Source organism: Castor canadensis, chromosome 9, assembly GCF_047511655.1.
Source record: "Castor canadensis chromosome 9, mCasCan1.hap1v2, whole genome shotgun sequence".
Taxonomy (NCBI): domain Eukaryota; kingdom Metazoa; phylum Chordata; class Mammalia; order Rodentia; family Castoridae; genus Castor; species Castor canadensis.
The window spans coordinates 134,539,422-134,555,749 of NC_133394.1; the positions used below are offsets into that span (position 1 = coordinate 134,539,422).

The 16,328-nt window shown below is 36.3% G+C and overlaps 1 protein-coding gene across 4 annotated transcripts in view; it reads right to left on the minus strand.

The window, feature by feature from the left end:
* Tbc1d19 (TBC1 domain family member 19) overlaps positions 1-16,328 on the minus strand; it is a 151,079-nt gene that overhangs the window by 95,016 nt on the left and 39,735 nt on the right. For all 4 annotated transcript variants that reach the window (XM_074042503.1, XM_074042504.1, XM_074042505.1 and 1 more), the window contains exons 5-8: positions 8,832-8,906; positions 7,669-7,732; positions 5,593-5,639; positions 3,232-3,342 (exon numbers count right to left, since the gene is read on the minus strand). In XM_074042503.1, the coding sequence (XP_073898604.1) occupies positions 3,232-3,342; positions 5,593-5,639; positions 7,669-7,732; positions 8,832-8,906 (297 nt within the window). The remainder of the gene's footprint in view (positions 1-3,231; positions 3,343-5,592; positions 5,640-7,668; positions 7,733-8,831; positions 8,907-16,328) is intronic.

Sequence of the window (16,328 nt, forward strand, 5' to 3'; positions counted from 1 at the left end):
TTACAGTCCCAAGTTCTTGAAAACCAGCCATAGGCTTCTGATTCTGCAATAGCTAAGAAAGCATTCCTATGAGCTTCAGGTTCCTTCATACAGAAGAGAAGATGTGTTGTCCCCTCACACATGCTGAGAATTTCCCTGAACTGTCCTTCCCTGCTTCTTCACTTAGCAAACTGCTTCAAGACCTAGTTCAAGTACAAGTACCTCTGAGAAAACCCCTACCACTTTTTGGAGAAGAACCACTACTCCCCCTTCTGTAACCACAGCACTTGGTACAAATCTCTACCAATAGGACTTTAAAAATAACCTAAAAATTAGGTTTTCTCACAGTTGTAGTTCTAACCATTAAGTACCACCTATATACTTTATGCATTATATTAGTTTCTGAGGGCTGCTATGAATAAAGTACCACAAACTGGGTGGCTTTAAACAACAAAAATTTATTCTCATTATCCTAGAGGCTAGAAGTCCGAAATCAAGTTGTTGGCATGAATTCGTTCCATGCCTTTCTCTTAGTTTCTGGTGTTCTTGGCAATCTTTCATGTTCCTTGGCTTGTAGTGTTTCACTCTAATCTCTGCCTTTATTGTCATATGACATTCTCCCTGTGTGTCTCTTCTCCTATTCACATAAGGACCCCATTCATGTCAGACTTAGTTCCCCCTGCTCCAGAAGACCTCATCTTAACTTAATTACACCTATAAGGACCCTATTTCCAAGTAAGGTCACATTCACAGGCATTAGAGGTTAGGACTTCAACACATTTTTTGTAGATACACAATTCACCTCATACCATATGTCTTAACTTATTTGTTCTATAAAAACACTTCTATAAGATACTATCTCTATTTTATAGATCAGGAAACTAAGACTCCAAAAAGACAAATAACTTGCTCAAAGTCACATAGGCAGCAAGTAGTAGAGTCACAAGTTAAAGCCAGGCTGATTGGCTTCAGAGTGTCGTCACCTAACCATCAGGTGATACTCCTCTATGTGCAGCAAATAGCTCAAGGAATCAATCAGCAAAAAGACTTTTAATAATAACAACAAAAGAGCAGTTCCTATCTTATATGCTACTCCCCAACACACTCATACATACAATCACAGATGGCCTACTACCCAGGAACACTCTTTCTCATATTTTTTCTGGCATTCATCTCCTTATTTCCATGTAAGAAGTATACATTGCTATTTTTAACTCACCAGTTTCAGATACTATTGATTTATACGGTAAATCAGGATTTTAGTTCCTGTACATTCTCTTTCCTTCCCTTCATCATCATGATTTAATTATATATAATTTTTGGTTAAATCCATATGATAAGTTTGCCTTATTATAACTATATCAATGTTATTATTTACTGGTAACCACCTACTACTATTGTCATTCTCTAAATTGGCTCTTTCTTGGTTTTTTATTTTTGTTTTATACTGTGTTTTTGTTTGGGGCTTTAGTTGTATTTTTCAAACTGGAAGAGTTCAAATATCTGAGGAGTCTAGCAATTTAGGAATGAGGCAAAAAAAACCAACTGGAAGCTCTGTTTGCAAGGACTGCTCACAGGCTGTGGTAGGCTTCACTGTGAGGCACAGTGGTGGTAGTAGGGACTAGTATATTAGTCTCACCATTCAGCAGACTTTCACTTAATTCCTCTCTTTCAATGACTCCTGCTATATATCTGAGGTCTCTGAATTCGCAGTCTTTCTGATTCTTTTCTTTTGGGGTACTGGGGATTGAACCCAGGGCCTTATAATTTCTAGGCAAGCTCTCTTCCACTTGAGCTACACTCCGAGCCTGCCTTCACTTTAGTTTTTGAGCTAGTCTTCATAACTTTGTCTGGACTGGCCTTGAACTCACAATCCTTCTGCCTCTACCTCTCAAACAGCTGGGATTATAAGCATGTACCACCATACCTTGTTGCTTTTCTGATTCTCTATCGCTGATGAATGTACCTCTGGTCTCCTATGGGAATGGAAGAGTCATCTGACTATACGTTTAGTAAAAATCTGGAGGTCTATTTCCTCCTGATACTTAATGCCACATAATCTCCATTTTCAGCCCTATGGATTAGTATGGCCTTCTGTGACACATGGTATCTATGATCTTTGAGGCTTTCAAGGGTCAATGAAGAAAATCATTTTGCTTCTTGTATCAGACAGTGCCCAGTTAGGAGAGACAAACATTGCTAGAAATGTGAAGAGGAAAAATAGAAGTAGCAAATGCAAAAATCAACTGTGACTTCTAGACTAAAGGAGAGTAAACAAAGAAGGAACTAAGAACTCAGAAAAGGTTTCTTCTAGTACTCCAGGATGTGATTCAGACCTGTATGGAGAGGAAGTGGCTGCCACAAGAACACACAGCCCAAGGGTGGTAAAAACACTCGCCAAAAGGAGCAGGCTAGAGCTGAGCTCAAGACTTGGTAAGGGGGTTGTAACTGGGCCTTCTGCATGCTTACTGGTTGTCCTCCACACAGGAACCCAGAAGAGAAGCCTCTTCCTCCTGCTATAGGTTTGCAGTGTCCCTCTAGAGCTTTCTATTAACAAAACTGACATCAGGACAGCTGGCAAAGGGAAATGTTAACTGGGTCTGGCTCTAGCATGATAAAGCAGTGTACCAAAAGGTAGACTTTGAGTGAAAAAATTGAAATGATTACTGCCACACCCCTCATCCCTACTTCCCACCTTCTAGAGGCATTCAGGTTAGACCTTTTCTCCTTGTTTAATTCATTTACCACGAGCTCTCTATCTTAACACATTAAAGCTCAGAGTTTCTTGTTTAGTAGTTTCACCAGACAGAATTTACATTTCTGTGCTTCTTATTGTTTTTGGGTGCTTAACAAAAGAGAAGTGGTAATATCCACCATCAAGATATATAATTCCACCATTAAGAACTATCCCTACATTTCATTTCAAAACTAACTTCCTCACTGCTTCTCCAAAGCAAAAGGCAGCCACCAATTCATCCTTATTTTCACTCTCTCCCTCAGTGGTTGACCATGTTATGGGTTCCATAAAAGTTGGCTAAGTTAAATAAAATGTTCTTTCTTAAACATACTTTTTATAAAGCTCATAATTTGTTTCCATCATTTTTATAGCCTTACATGAGGCACCTGAATCCCAACAAGCTGCTTTATAAATCTATGCTGTTTATTAGAATAAGAAACAAAAGTATGTAAAGGTCAACATAAGCACATTTTTAGTTTGACAAGCAAAGCAACTCACTCTAAGTCTGTACTTACCAATTCAGGGATGTCTTTTACTTTTAGAGGAACTTGGATTAAACCCAAATGAGTCCTGAAACTAAGAGAATCACCATTTTCATAATTTGGGTTGCGAAGATTAATTAACACCTTTAAAAACAAACCCAACAAAATTGGTTAGTTTCTTTATAAGATGTTTCCACTTGCCAAGTAGTAATATTCTTGGTATATTGCCACAAAATTAAAAACTACTTGGGGATATGCAAATACTTTAGTTATCTTCTAAAACAGTATAAAATTATATTGAAATGTTAACATATAATAACATAGATATGCTTTTAATTAAGATGGTTTTGATATTCTAATTTTTTGTTTGTTTTTTGCAGTATCAGGGTTTGAACTCAGAGCCTCATGCTTCCTAGGCAGGCACTCTACCCCTATAGCCATTCTGCCAGTTCTGGTTTTGATATTCTAATTAATGATTTACCATATAAAATTCTAAAGAGTTTGGAATTTAACTTGAGATAAAAATTTTTTGGTGGCTGGAAAAAATTAAATTTGCTTGATTGTAATATGTCACTAGGGATGATGATAAGAAAAAACAATTGCTTGATTATAGCACTTATTGGAGAAAATTTTAGAGCCAACTCTAATACTTTCAAAAATGGAAACTGATAAAGTTTTGAGAAAGGGTATCTCCTCTAAATGAAACTCACAAGAAAAAACAAAGAAAGAAATTTCAGTAGCAAAGCTAGTCAAAAAAAAAAAAACAAACCCAAAACACCATTTATATAGTTTTTAAAAATAAGCAGAAAAAATCATCTCAGATATTTATCTTTTAATGTCAGAATCTCACTTCTATAAATTTGGATATGGAATACAATTCTGAGGAGATAATAATTTAAAGTCTGGGAAGATAATGCAGAAAGAATGCAATGAAATTTTGGCTTCCCAGACCAAGATATCTCTCATATATCTTGATATTTTATAACCCAATAACAAGGCACATCCTATGCAACTAAGAAAGGACTGTGGGAACCCTGCTGGAAGATGGATCTCTTTGTATCTGCTCTTGATGAAAGAAAGCCTTATGTGGTGCGCCCTGTGAAATCTCCTGAGTGTTGTCAAGATCTGACCCTGTGTAATTGTTGCAGCAATGAACAAAATAGAACAAAAAGTTTCCATCCCTGTGGCTCTTCCATTGTAATGGCAGAGGCAGGTTGTAAGTGAAAAAAAAAAAAAAAAAAAAAAACAGTAGTGATAATTGCTACAGAGAAAAGGTCAGAAGGGTGTAAGGAGTTCCAAGTAGGAGGGCCAAGGGAGGTTTTGCTGGGAAGGTGACATTTAAGCAAGACATGAGGAGCAAGGGAATGAGCAGACATTATTTAGGGAAATACATTACAAGAAGAGAAAACAGCAAAGTCCCTCAGCTGGGAGGAAGACAGAGGAAAATAAGGAATCTAAAGTAGCCAGAGGAGAGAAAATCAGGAGGAATAGTAATAGGAGGTGAACTCAGAGGTAAAGGAGTAGCAAACAGGGTGTTTTGACTGTCTTGACTGGATTCCAGAATGTCTGGTTCTGAATTGTGTTTAAAGGCCTCCCTCTAAAAGGTGTGCTAAGAATAGATTCTAAGTTGTCAAGGGTAAAAGTAGAAAGACCAGTTGGGAGGCTACTACATAGCTGAAACATGACATGGACGTGGCTTGGCTGTAACAGTGGTGGTGATGATAAGAAGTGGATAGATTCAGAATATCATTTTGGAGGTAAAACTGACTGGATTACATTTAAGGCCCAAGATAAAGAATGAGATTAAAGATAGGTTAATTAAAATAATGAGCTCCAACTGCCTACTGAAGAGTTCCACCTGAATGCTCGCTCTGCCTCTCAGCTACACTAGTAGTCCTGTTCCTCCTGTACTTCTCTATCTAAGGAAAGTCACCTCTATCCATCTACCAAATCTAGACACTTGGTGGCTTTCACTATCTTTTCCTTTTTTCACAGTCCCATATCTAATCAGTTCCCAAATTCTCCTTGAAGTTTCCTTCAAATCATCACATTCTTTCCATTTCCAATGCTGTTTCTTAGTTCAGACCCTCTGATGTCTTGCCTGGACTCCTAGGACAGGGAGTGATAAAAAAGTAAGTTTACTGAGCACTGATGTGTGCCAGGCTACATGACTTCTAGTCACTATTTTTAATCACAGCTTTCCTAATTGTTGTTTCTAGTTCAACACATCTTCTGAGTCCGATTTCTAAACACAAATCTGCCATGTCATGCCACTGCTTCTAGGATCTGGGGCTCTTCACATGGTGATCCTTTTGCCTGGGGATGTTCTTACTTCATCATTTCTCTCACATTATTCTTTCATTAATATAGGTACATTTAAGCAACAGAACTTACCTCAAGAAAATCCTTAGGTGCATAAACAGGTCGAAAAAGGCTTAAGTCTAAAATAAGGAAGATTTAAACAAAATTTCAGTTAATATACTATATGAAGTTATTAACAATTAGTTTTAATATTTCTTTCCTGTATTTCTGTGAAGGTACATGAATTCAAGTATTTGCTGAGTATCAATTATTTGTCATACATTGTATGTATTAAGAACACAAAAATGAAGAGTCTCTCCCCTTGACAGTCTAGATAATATATTATAGAAAAAATTCGGAGTGTCTATTCATAAATTATAATAAATTATTTGACTGAGCTGACAAAACAATGTCAATATAATTTAAGTTCTATATGAGAAATTTCAAAATACTTAAGACTATAAACAATGCATTCTTAGTGAATGCCTCTATCTATTTTAAACTGTTCCCCTCTTTGAATTTCAGTTGCACACTACTTTCTCTATTGGGCACTTGTTTCTTGTCTAGTCCCCACACTGTTTTTTAAGCAGTGGTAAAGGAGGGAAGAGGGGGTATATACATGTCTGACTGGACAATTATAGGCATTATCTAATTATCATAGTAAATGAAATACAGTTGTTACTCATTACACATTTATAAAATTCATTAGATTTTAAATTTTATTTTATTTTAGTTAGTTATTTTATGCTAGTAAGGAAGCCTTTATTTTGAGGGGAAAAAGGAAGAGGGATTTCTCTACAGTCATTGGCAAAGCATGTATTTAATTCTTTTTCAGTGAAAAAAATATATATATATACACACAGATCAATCTTAGTTTTAGAAACTCACAATCTAAAACAATCATATACATTTCTTCAGCAAATGTCCAGCCTATGGCTATGCATTTGTAACTTTCAACCATCACTATTCATTTTCTAGATGGGTCCAATGATAAGGAGAAATAGCAAAATATTTATGGAATACAAAAATTAAGACAAACAGTATTTTATGTTAGTGAATGAAGTGATAATAGGAGAATAATTCTGTATAAGTGATTCTCAGCTTACAGCCAGAAATGTGAAGCTATCGTTTAATTTTTAGAAGTCTCCATCACATTTTCCCTATCATGAGAGGCAGTCAGCTTGAATTTCACAAGAACTGATTATCAATCATAGATTTTAAATTTTAAATGAACCAACATAAATTCTTAAAAACATTCTAAAGCCTTAAACTTATTTTTCATTATTTAATCTACCATTAACATCTCAATGTAATTAACCTTGCAAAAATTTTATCTTCTTTAAAAGATGAGTATCAGGGATTCACTGAATAAATTTTATTTACTCTCTTATTAAAATGTTTTAAAATTATTTAATACTCTTAAAGTAATGAAGAGCATAGATCAAAGCTAGGAATTCTCTTTTTGGCAGTACTGGGGTTTGAACTTAAGACCTCACAAGTGCTTGAGCACTTGACTCACACCTCCATTCCTTTTAGCTCTGGCTATTTTGGAGATAGGGAATTGCTTTTTGTCTAGGCCAGCCTGGACTGTGATCCTAGTCCTCCTGGACTGCTTGAGCACCTGAACCACACCTCCATCCTTTTTAGCTCTGGCTATTTTGGAGATAGGGAATTGCTTTTTGTCTAGGCCAGTCTGGACTGTGATCCTCCTATTTTAAACTTCCTGCTGTAGATGTGATGACAAATAAGCCCAGTTTTCTTCAACTGAGATAGGGTCTCATGAACATTTTTGCCTAAGCTGTCCTAGAACTGCAATTTTTCCAATCTCAGCTTGCATAGCTTGGAATGACAAGCCCACGACACTGTGCCCAGCTACTGGGGGAGATAGGATATTGTAAACTCTCTGCTCTGGGTGGCTTGAACCGAAATCCTCCCAATCTCAGCCTCCCAAGCAGCTAGAATTACAGGCATGAGCCACCAACACCCAGCAAAGCTAGGAATTCTTAAATTGCAAAGGAGAATTTTAAGCAAGTAAATCAGATGATAGGAAATCAGTGGAGAGGAAAAATTGCAATCCTTCCAAAAGAATTATTAGCTATGCTATTTTGAATCCCTAACTAAAAATTCAATTCTTTTCCCACTACTCCATTTTGAAGAAAGTTTATGCACCTGGTTCATCGGTTCCCATTTCGTTCCATTTATTGAGAAGTTCTTTCTGTTCTACAACTGGCCTCTGAAAAACATTATTTTTTAAAATGGTTTCACTTTTGTAACTTAGCAATACAGTTTAAAAACAAGAATCAATAACTTATTTAAAAGTTTAAATAAACTGTCATAACATAAAGTAAAATATCATTAAACATGACTATTTTTCTAGACTTGCATTTAAATTAATTATTTAATTATTACATTATATCTACTCTCAAAGACTTAGTTAGTATGGTGCTAATAAATCTAAGAAAAGAAGGTAAGTGATCTGTACTGGCCAGGAAGTTTACAAATAAAAGCTGCTCCTCAGCCCCATACTACATCTCTTACCCCATCCAGCAATCTCAGAAATGCATCGCCGGGGAGCTGGCTAAGAGAGTGTGACTGTGAGTCAGTAGCATCATCTACCTATATGAAAGACACTACATATTTAGACAGTTTTCATTTAATGTATTCTTTTTCTTTTTACAGCATCCTTCTGATGCCTTCAGTGGCTTGTCCTTGGCTATTATCAAAAGTATATATCTTCAACAGCAGTTCAGTTAGGAAGAAGGAAGAGAGTGGAAGCTTGTTCCCTCCAGCCTGTGAGCAGCTGTATAGAATAGATGCCATCTTTCCTGTGACTGTTCTTCTCTTCCTTCTCTCCCTTCTCACCCCCCTCAGAGTGAAAGATAAATGTTGAATATCAGATCTAAATAGAATTTTAGTTCTGCAGAGGACACTTACTTTTTTCATTCTTTCTATTAGTGCTGAAGGATGGTATGATGTCGACCATTACAAGATCATTATGTTACCCAACTGTACTTCCAATTCAAAGAATAGGGCTACTATACTAAATTAGTCAAAATATAAGGAGACTACTCACAATCTTTGCAGCCAAATACCTAAATAATCTGTACTACAGATTCTGTGTTTCTGCTTATGGTCTAAACGTTCATAACAACAAGCATGAAAACATACACAGCAAAAATATGTATAGACTACACCCATATAATTGACTATTCTAAAACAAGCTGACATATTAGTAAAAAAGAAATAATTTGCCTAATAGTTATGTAACTTTATGACACTTTTTAGCAGTTAATTTGCAATAAAATACATAAGCAGAAAAATGTTGAAAGTACCTTTCGTGCCAATGGGATACTCAGCTCAGTGCACATACTATTTAGACTCTTCAAAATTCTTTTTTCCCAACTTCCCTGAAACAAAAAGAAAATTTCATTATTGTTTCTCATTAACAATATGGAAACTAATCAAAAACTATTAAAGTTATTATGTGGTATATAGGTAAGGCTGGCTGGGGTTGATTATTCTAATCCATTAGTTCACTCAGCCAATATTAATTACAATCTATGCTGTGCCATATACTATCCTTAGTGCTGTAAATTAAGCAGCACTATAGTCTGGATACTGACTGTCCCTCAAAGGCCCATGTATTAAAGACTTGGTCCCTAGTGTCACACAACTGGGAGATGGTACCAAAGGGAGGTAAGGCCAAGTGGGAGTTGCTTAAGTCTTTGAGAGGATGCCCTTGAAGAGACTGTGGGGCCCTAGCCCACAATCTTTCTCTCTTTTCCTTACTGGCCATAAGATGAGCAGTTTTACTCTGTCACACGGTCCCTGCCATTGTCATTCAGCACCCCACCAGAGGCCTAAAAGTACTGAGTCTGCCCAATCATGGACTGAAATCTCTAAAACTGTGAAGCAAAATAAACCTTTTCTCTTTATAAGTTAATTACCTGAGGTTTTTAGTTATAGTGATGGAAAACTAACACAACTGACATTATAGTTGAGGATGGAAATGAGGATAGATGAAAAAATGTCAAGTCATTTGGTAATAACCATATAAGGAAAAATAGCAGAAAATGAAAAGGTAAATTAAAGTATATTAAATATTTAATACTTATGAATCCCATTTTTAAAAATCCCATCTTTTATAAACAGAATACTACAGATCTTATCTTATTATAATTTTTCAAACATGGCATTTGACCCTTAAATATATTTCAGCATAACTATTCTTAGAATAAAAACCTTTCATTACATATCACAATATATTATCACACTAGAAAATTAATGATACTTCATAATGTTGTCTGATATTTAGCACATATTCAAAAATTTCCAATTATCCTCAAAATGCCTTTTATAGTTTTTAAAATCTAATACCCATTTTAAATTCATGCATTACATTTGATTGTTATGTCTCTTTCAATGTCATTTAATCTAGAGTCTCTCTTTTTCAATTTTGTGATATTAACTTTTTTTTTATATTAACTCTTAAAGACTCCAGGCCTGTTCTCTCTTAGAATGTGTCAGAATCTGGATTTGTTTACTGTTTTTTTTTTTTCACAGTATTGATTACCTTCTCTAACCCATCTATTTCTTGTAAGCTGGAAATTATAAATTAATTTTAATAGTCATTGATATGATTAGCCATATATAATATATACCATATTCTAATATACTATTCTTATCAATGCCAACCTAACAAGACATAGTACTTTTCATCATTTTGCTAAAATATGCCTATAGGCCATTTCATTTACTTTGAAATCAAAATAAAATAATAGCAAAGTTCTAAACTTCTGATATAATGAGGAGAAAAGGAGGGAACTACAGATTACATTACTCATAAAAGACAGTTCTAGTCAGTCAATGAAAGTGGAATAATATGTGATTACAGTAAACATTGAAGATTGTAACACATGTAAATTGCTTTGAACAGTGGCAAAATAATGGTAATAATAACAGTAATTCGATAATCAACAGCTTTTATGACAGCTATCATTATCCATAGCTAATATACATATTTAATATATTAATAAGTCTCTTTATTTGGAAATTGCTTTTATGCTCTACTCCAACATGCTTATTCCTACTTTAGCTAAGTAAATCTTATTTGCACCTTAATATCAGCTTACCTGTCATTTCTCCTGAAGTCTTCTCTCACCTGGTCCCCATCCCTAGAAAGCACTGGGTGCCTAACAGCCTGTCCTTCACTTATATCATGGCACATAGCATACTTTCTTTAGTATATATGAGATACTCAATAATTGAACAGATTCCTATTCTAAATAATGTTGAAGTATTTAAACTTTATAAAATATAATGCTATAAGCAGTGAATGAACAGAAAAATTCATCTATAGAAATATATGTAAAATATATAAAGTTTGCCTTATTAAATACCACTATTTATTATTGATGATGATAATACTACTTCATTAATACAGTTTCAAAAATAATACCTTTAAAAATTCTACGAGGAGATTCCAAGATGACGGCTAGAGGGAGGAAGCAGAAAGCATGTCTCCTAAAGTAAAATCTTGGAGAGACGCTGGAGACACACCTTGCAGGCAAAACTTTGACCCCTCCACACCTCCAGCCTATGCAAAGCATCTCCACTTCACGTTAAACCGAGAACCAGGAGGGCCCCTGGGCCGCCGGTGCCCACACAGCTTGGGAAGAGCGGACCACAAGGTGAGCTAAGCAGTACAGGGTACTCCCACAGACAAGCCTGGGCCAGGGCAGCATAGCCCCCTGGACAGACCGACCCCCACACATGGAAAAAAAGAGAAACTGACTAATAAGCAATAAGAACAATAAAGACACATAGCAAAGAGAGCAGGGCGCCCTGAGTGCCGAAGAGGGGGGAGGGGAATCCCTCACAGAACTGTAAATAAACAAGCTGGGACAGAGAAGGCAGGAGCGGCAGCACACGCCCAGGGACCAGGAGCGGGAAAGCTTGTGAGAGTGGCGGAGGGAGGAAAACTCCACAGGAGAGGGGGGAAGACCCACCTCCCATGTGAGCGTAAATAAACATGCTCACCTGAGAAAGTGGATGCAGTGTCACCTCCCCCAGTGTGCTTGGAAAGGGGAATGTTTGTAGCAGAGGCTCACGCACAGGAGAACTCTGAGTAAAGAAAACCTGCGGGGCCAGGTGAGTGCTAAGCTCACCCCTGAGATCTGCATAAATAACGCCGCCAGCAACAGCAGGCTGACAGCAGTGGGCAGGCAAGCCACAGCCACAGATACCATTCTCAGAACTGTCTCCAGACTCTTTTTTTTTTTCTCTCCCTACCTTTGATGAGAAAACAACCGAATTACACCTGCATGCTGAAAAACTTACTGAAACTGTATTGCATTTGAACTTGGGACATTTTGTGGGTTTTTTGTTTTGTTTTGTTTTGTGCAGTTTTGTTTTATTTTATTTTTCCCCTTTGATGAGACAATTATAGAACCACATCTGAGGCACCATCTCCAGATTGGAGGCTGAGGGATGAACACCAAAATTATTAAGACTGAAACTTTATTGCATTTGAACTTGGAGATTTATATATATATATATTTTTTCATTTATTTATTTTTTATTTTTATTTTTTTATTTTCAATCCTCTCTCTGTCTCTCTAATGCCTTTTCTGCTTACGATTGATTCATACACTGTCTCTCCCTGTTTATATCTTTGAAACTTTTTTTGTTTCTTTGTTTTGTTTTTTCTACTTGTTTATCTGTTTTTCCCTTTTCCTCTAACTTCTTTGCTTTCCATCTCCTCTCACCATTCCATTCTAAGTATCACTAGTGCTATTATTACAAGCCAGAAAATACTTAACTGCACACAGTACAGAGACAGTAACAACACCAAAGGCAATGATGGGAAGACAAAAAAAACAGGGAAACCAGTTTCCCCACAGCAAAAAATTAGTACAGGAACCAGAGGGAAATGAAGAAAACAGATATTCAGACCCGGGCTCCAACATAAAGAAGATAAACTATGCCAAAGAACCCAATGAAGCCCACAAGAATAATCTAAAAGAAGAAATACTACAGGTACTCAATTAGAATTTTATAGAGATGATACTGGCTATCATGTACCCATTTTGGTTGGATATGGTCAACCAAAATGTACAGCAGACACTCAAGAAATTCCAAGACAACAAAAATAGAGAATTTGAAAAAGCAAAAGAAAAAGGAAGCCATAGAAGCACTGTATAAACACCAAAGTGAAACACAGAACACGATTAATAAAGAGATAAAAGAACTCAGGACAAAAAGAGACAACATTAAAGAGGAAACCACCCAGGATATGGAAAACCTCAGAAAAAAGAACGAAACAGAACTGCAAAACAAAATGGAAGGCCAATCCAGCAGAATAGAACAAACAGAAGACAGAATCTCAGAACTTGAAGATGAAATGGTAATTAAAGGAAAAACCGAAGAACTATTAATTAAACAACTCAAGACTGTGAAAAGAAAATGCAAGAACTCACCGACTCCATAAAAAGACCAAACCTGAGAATCATAGGCATTGAAGTAGGAGAAGAGATGCAAGCGAAGGGAATGCGTAATATACTCAACAAAATAATAACAGAAAATTTCCCAAATCTAGAGAAAGATATTCCCATACAGATGCAAGAGGTCTCCAGGACACCAAACAGACCAGATCAAAATAGAACTACCCCATGGCATATCATCATTAAAACAACAAGTACAGAAACTAGGGAAAGAATATTGAAGGCTGTAAGAGAGAAGAAACAAATAACATACAAAGGTAAACCCATCAAAATTAATGTTTCTGCAGACTACTCAACAGAAACATTAAAAGCAAGAAGAGCATGGGGAAAGATCTTCCGGGCACTGAATGAAAATAACTTCAACCCCAGGATACTCTACCCAGCAAAACTATCATTCAAAATAGATGGAGCAATAAAAGTCTTCCATGATAAGCAGAAACTAAAACAATATGTGACCACAAAGCCACCACTACGAAAGATTCCTCAAGGGATTCTGCACACAAAAAGTGAAATCCAACATAACCATAAAAGGACAGGCAGCACCAAACTACAGGAAAAGAAAAAGCAAGAAAGTAGAGAGTAACCTCAACTTAGGTACACACAATCAAACCTTCAAACAACTAAGACAACTAAATGACAGGAATCACCACATACCTATCAGTACTAACACTTAATGTTAATGGACTTAATTCCCCCATCAAAGGGCACCGTTTGCAATAGCCTTAAAAAAAAATCAAATACCTAGGTGTAAGCCTAATAAAGGATGTGAACAACCTTTACAAAGAAAACTATAAACTTCTGAAGAAAGAGACTGAGGAAGACTATAGAAAGTGGAGAGATCTCCCATGCTCACGGATTGGTAGACTCAACATAGTAAAAATGTCTATACTCCCCAAAGTAATCTACATGTTTAATGCAATTCCCATCAAAATTCCAATGACATTCATTAAAGAGATTGAAAAATCTACTGTTAAATTTATATGGAAACACAAGAGGCCACGAATAGCCAAGGCAATACTCAGTCAAAAGAACAATGCTGGAGGTATCACAATACCTGACTTCAAACTATATTACAAAGCAATAACAATAAAAACAGCATGGTACTGGCACAAAAACAGACATGAAGACCAATGGGACAGAATAGAGGACCCAGATATGAAGCCACACAACTATAACCAACTTGTCTTTGACAAAGGCGCTAAAAATATACGATGGAGAAAAAGCAGCCTCTTCAACAAAAACTGCTGGGAAAACTGGTTAGCAGTCTGCAAAAAACTGAAACTAGATCCATGTATATCACCCTATGCCAGTATTAACTCAAAATGGATCAAGGATCTTAATATCAGACCACAAACCCTAAAGTTGATACAGGAAAGAGTAGGAAATACTCTGGAATTAGTTAGGTATAGGTAAGAACTTTCTCAATGGAACCCCAGCAGCACAGCAACTAAGAGACAGCATAGATAAATGGGACTTCATAAAACTAAAAAGCTTCTGTTCATCAAAAGAAATGGTCTCTAAACTGAAGAGAACACCCACAGAGTGGGAGAAAATATTTGCCAGCTACACATCAGACAAAGGACTGATAACCAGAATATATAGGGAACTTAAAAAACTAAATTCTCCCAAAATTAATGAACCAATAAAGAAACGGGCAAGTGAACTAAACAGAACTTTCTCAAAAGAAGAAATTCAAATGGCCAAAAAAACACATGAAAAAAAAAATGCTCACCATCTCTAGCAATAAAGGAAATGCAAACTAGCAAAAACGATATGTCTTTCTTATTATCTCCTATGTTTTCTCTTCAACATAACTGGAGAAAAAGAGGGCAGAAGCAGGGATGGAGAATGGGGAGGTGGCACAAATAATGTATACACATGTAAATAAACATAAAAATGATAAAAGGAGAAAACAAAACAAAACAAAAATAATAATAATAATAATAAGTAAATAAGATAAAATAAATTAAAAAAAAGAGTATCTACAGAGCACCAACCATGGGCCAGGCACTGTGCCATGGTAAGAGGAGAGACACTAAATGTCTCAGAGACTACAGAATCCAGGTGACCATATAGACAACTCAAATATCATGGTATGGAAGAACAGGGTGTTTTCTATGTGGAAGATGGGAAACATAGGAGAACTACCTAAGTATCTGAGCTCTAGGGGGTCATTGAGCTCTCCTAAAGAAACTGTCACCCTGCTGATAGCCTAAACGATGGGCAAGTTAGTGGAAATATATGGGATTGGTGGGGGAGCAGTTCCAGTTCGAAGCAATGGCATAAGCAAACATTCTGCTGGAGAAAATGAAAGTCAAGTAGAATTTTTGAGGGAGAGAATATACACGTGTGTCAGAAGCAGGTCAGATGGGAAGAGGGGACCAATAGTAGGAGAAGGCAAGACATGACCCTGGAACAGTAAAGAAGGCAAGATCTTCATAGCCTTGTGAGGAATAGTAAGGAATTTCAGTTCTACCCCAAAAGTCTTGGAAGTTTTAAGAAATGAGGCTACAATACAAAAGGAAGAAAAATCACTGGTGGAGTGGTTCAAGTAATAAAGCACATCCCTAGCAATCATAAGGCCCTGAATTCAAACCCTAGGACCATGAAGAAAAAAAAAAGCTGTTCAAAAGGAAGAAAAAAATCAATTATAAGAAGGGAGTGAGAACTGAAATAATGTAAAGCTAGATTCTTACTTTGTTAAGATTAGTAGATTAACAGGGTAAATTCAACCACATGTTATATCTTGAATTTCTCTAAGTATTCCTGCACTAGACAGAGGAACAGAATGAATGTCATCAGAAAGTATAGATTCTGGAGCCAGACTGTCCAGGTCAAATCCCAGCTCCACCATCACCAACTTTTCTGAAGTTAGACCTATGTGGGTCACTTCATAGAGTTGTCATGAATACTACATAAGTAGATATCTAAAGCATAAAATGATACCTAGCACATAATCAGAGCTCTATGTGGTTTCTGGTACTAATCCACAAGAAAACTTCATGTATTTAAAAACATACTGTATATTCTTAGTCTATTCAAATACTGCTTTCTTTGAAAAGTACAGCAAAGTATTTTATACGGAACTAGGAATTCATGATCATATAAGCTTAAATAACAGTGGGTAAAAAAAAAACTGAACAGCTTTCTTTATTGCAGAATTTCTTTGAGCCTGTTTTTACATGCCAAAATAAAATTATGAGCAACAAAATGAGGGAGTACTGGGTAAAAACTCCAAGTATAATATAAATATGTATGAGGCCAGGGTGGGGATGCAGCTCAGTGGTAGATCACTTGTCTATCATACCAAAGGGTCTGGGATCAATC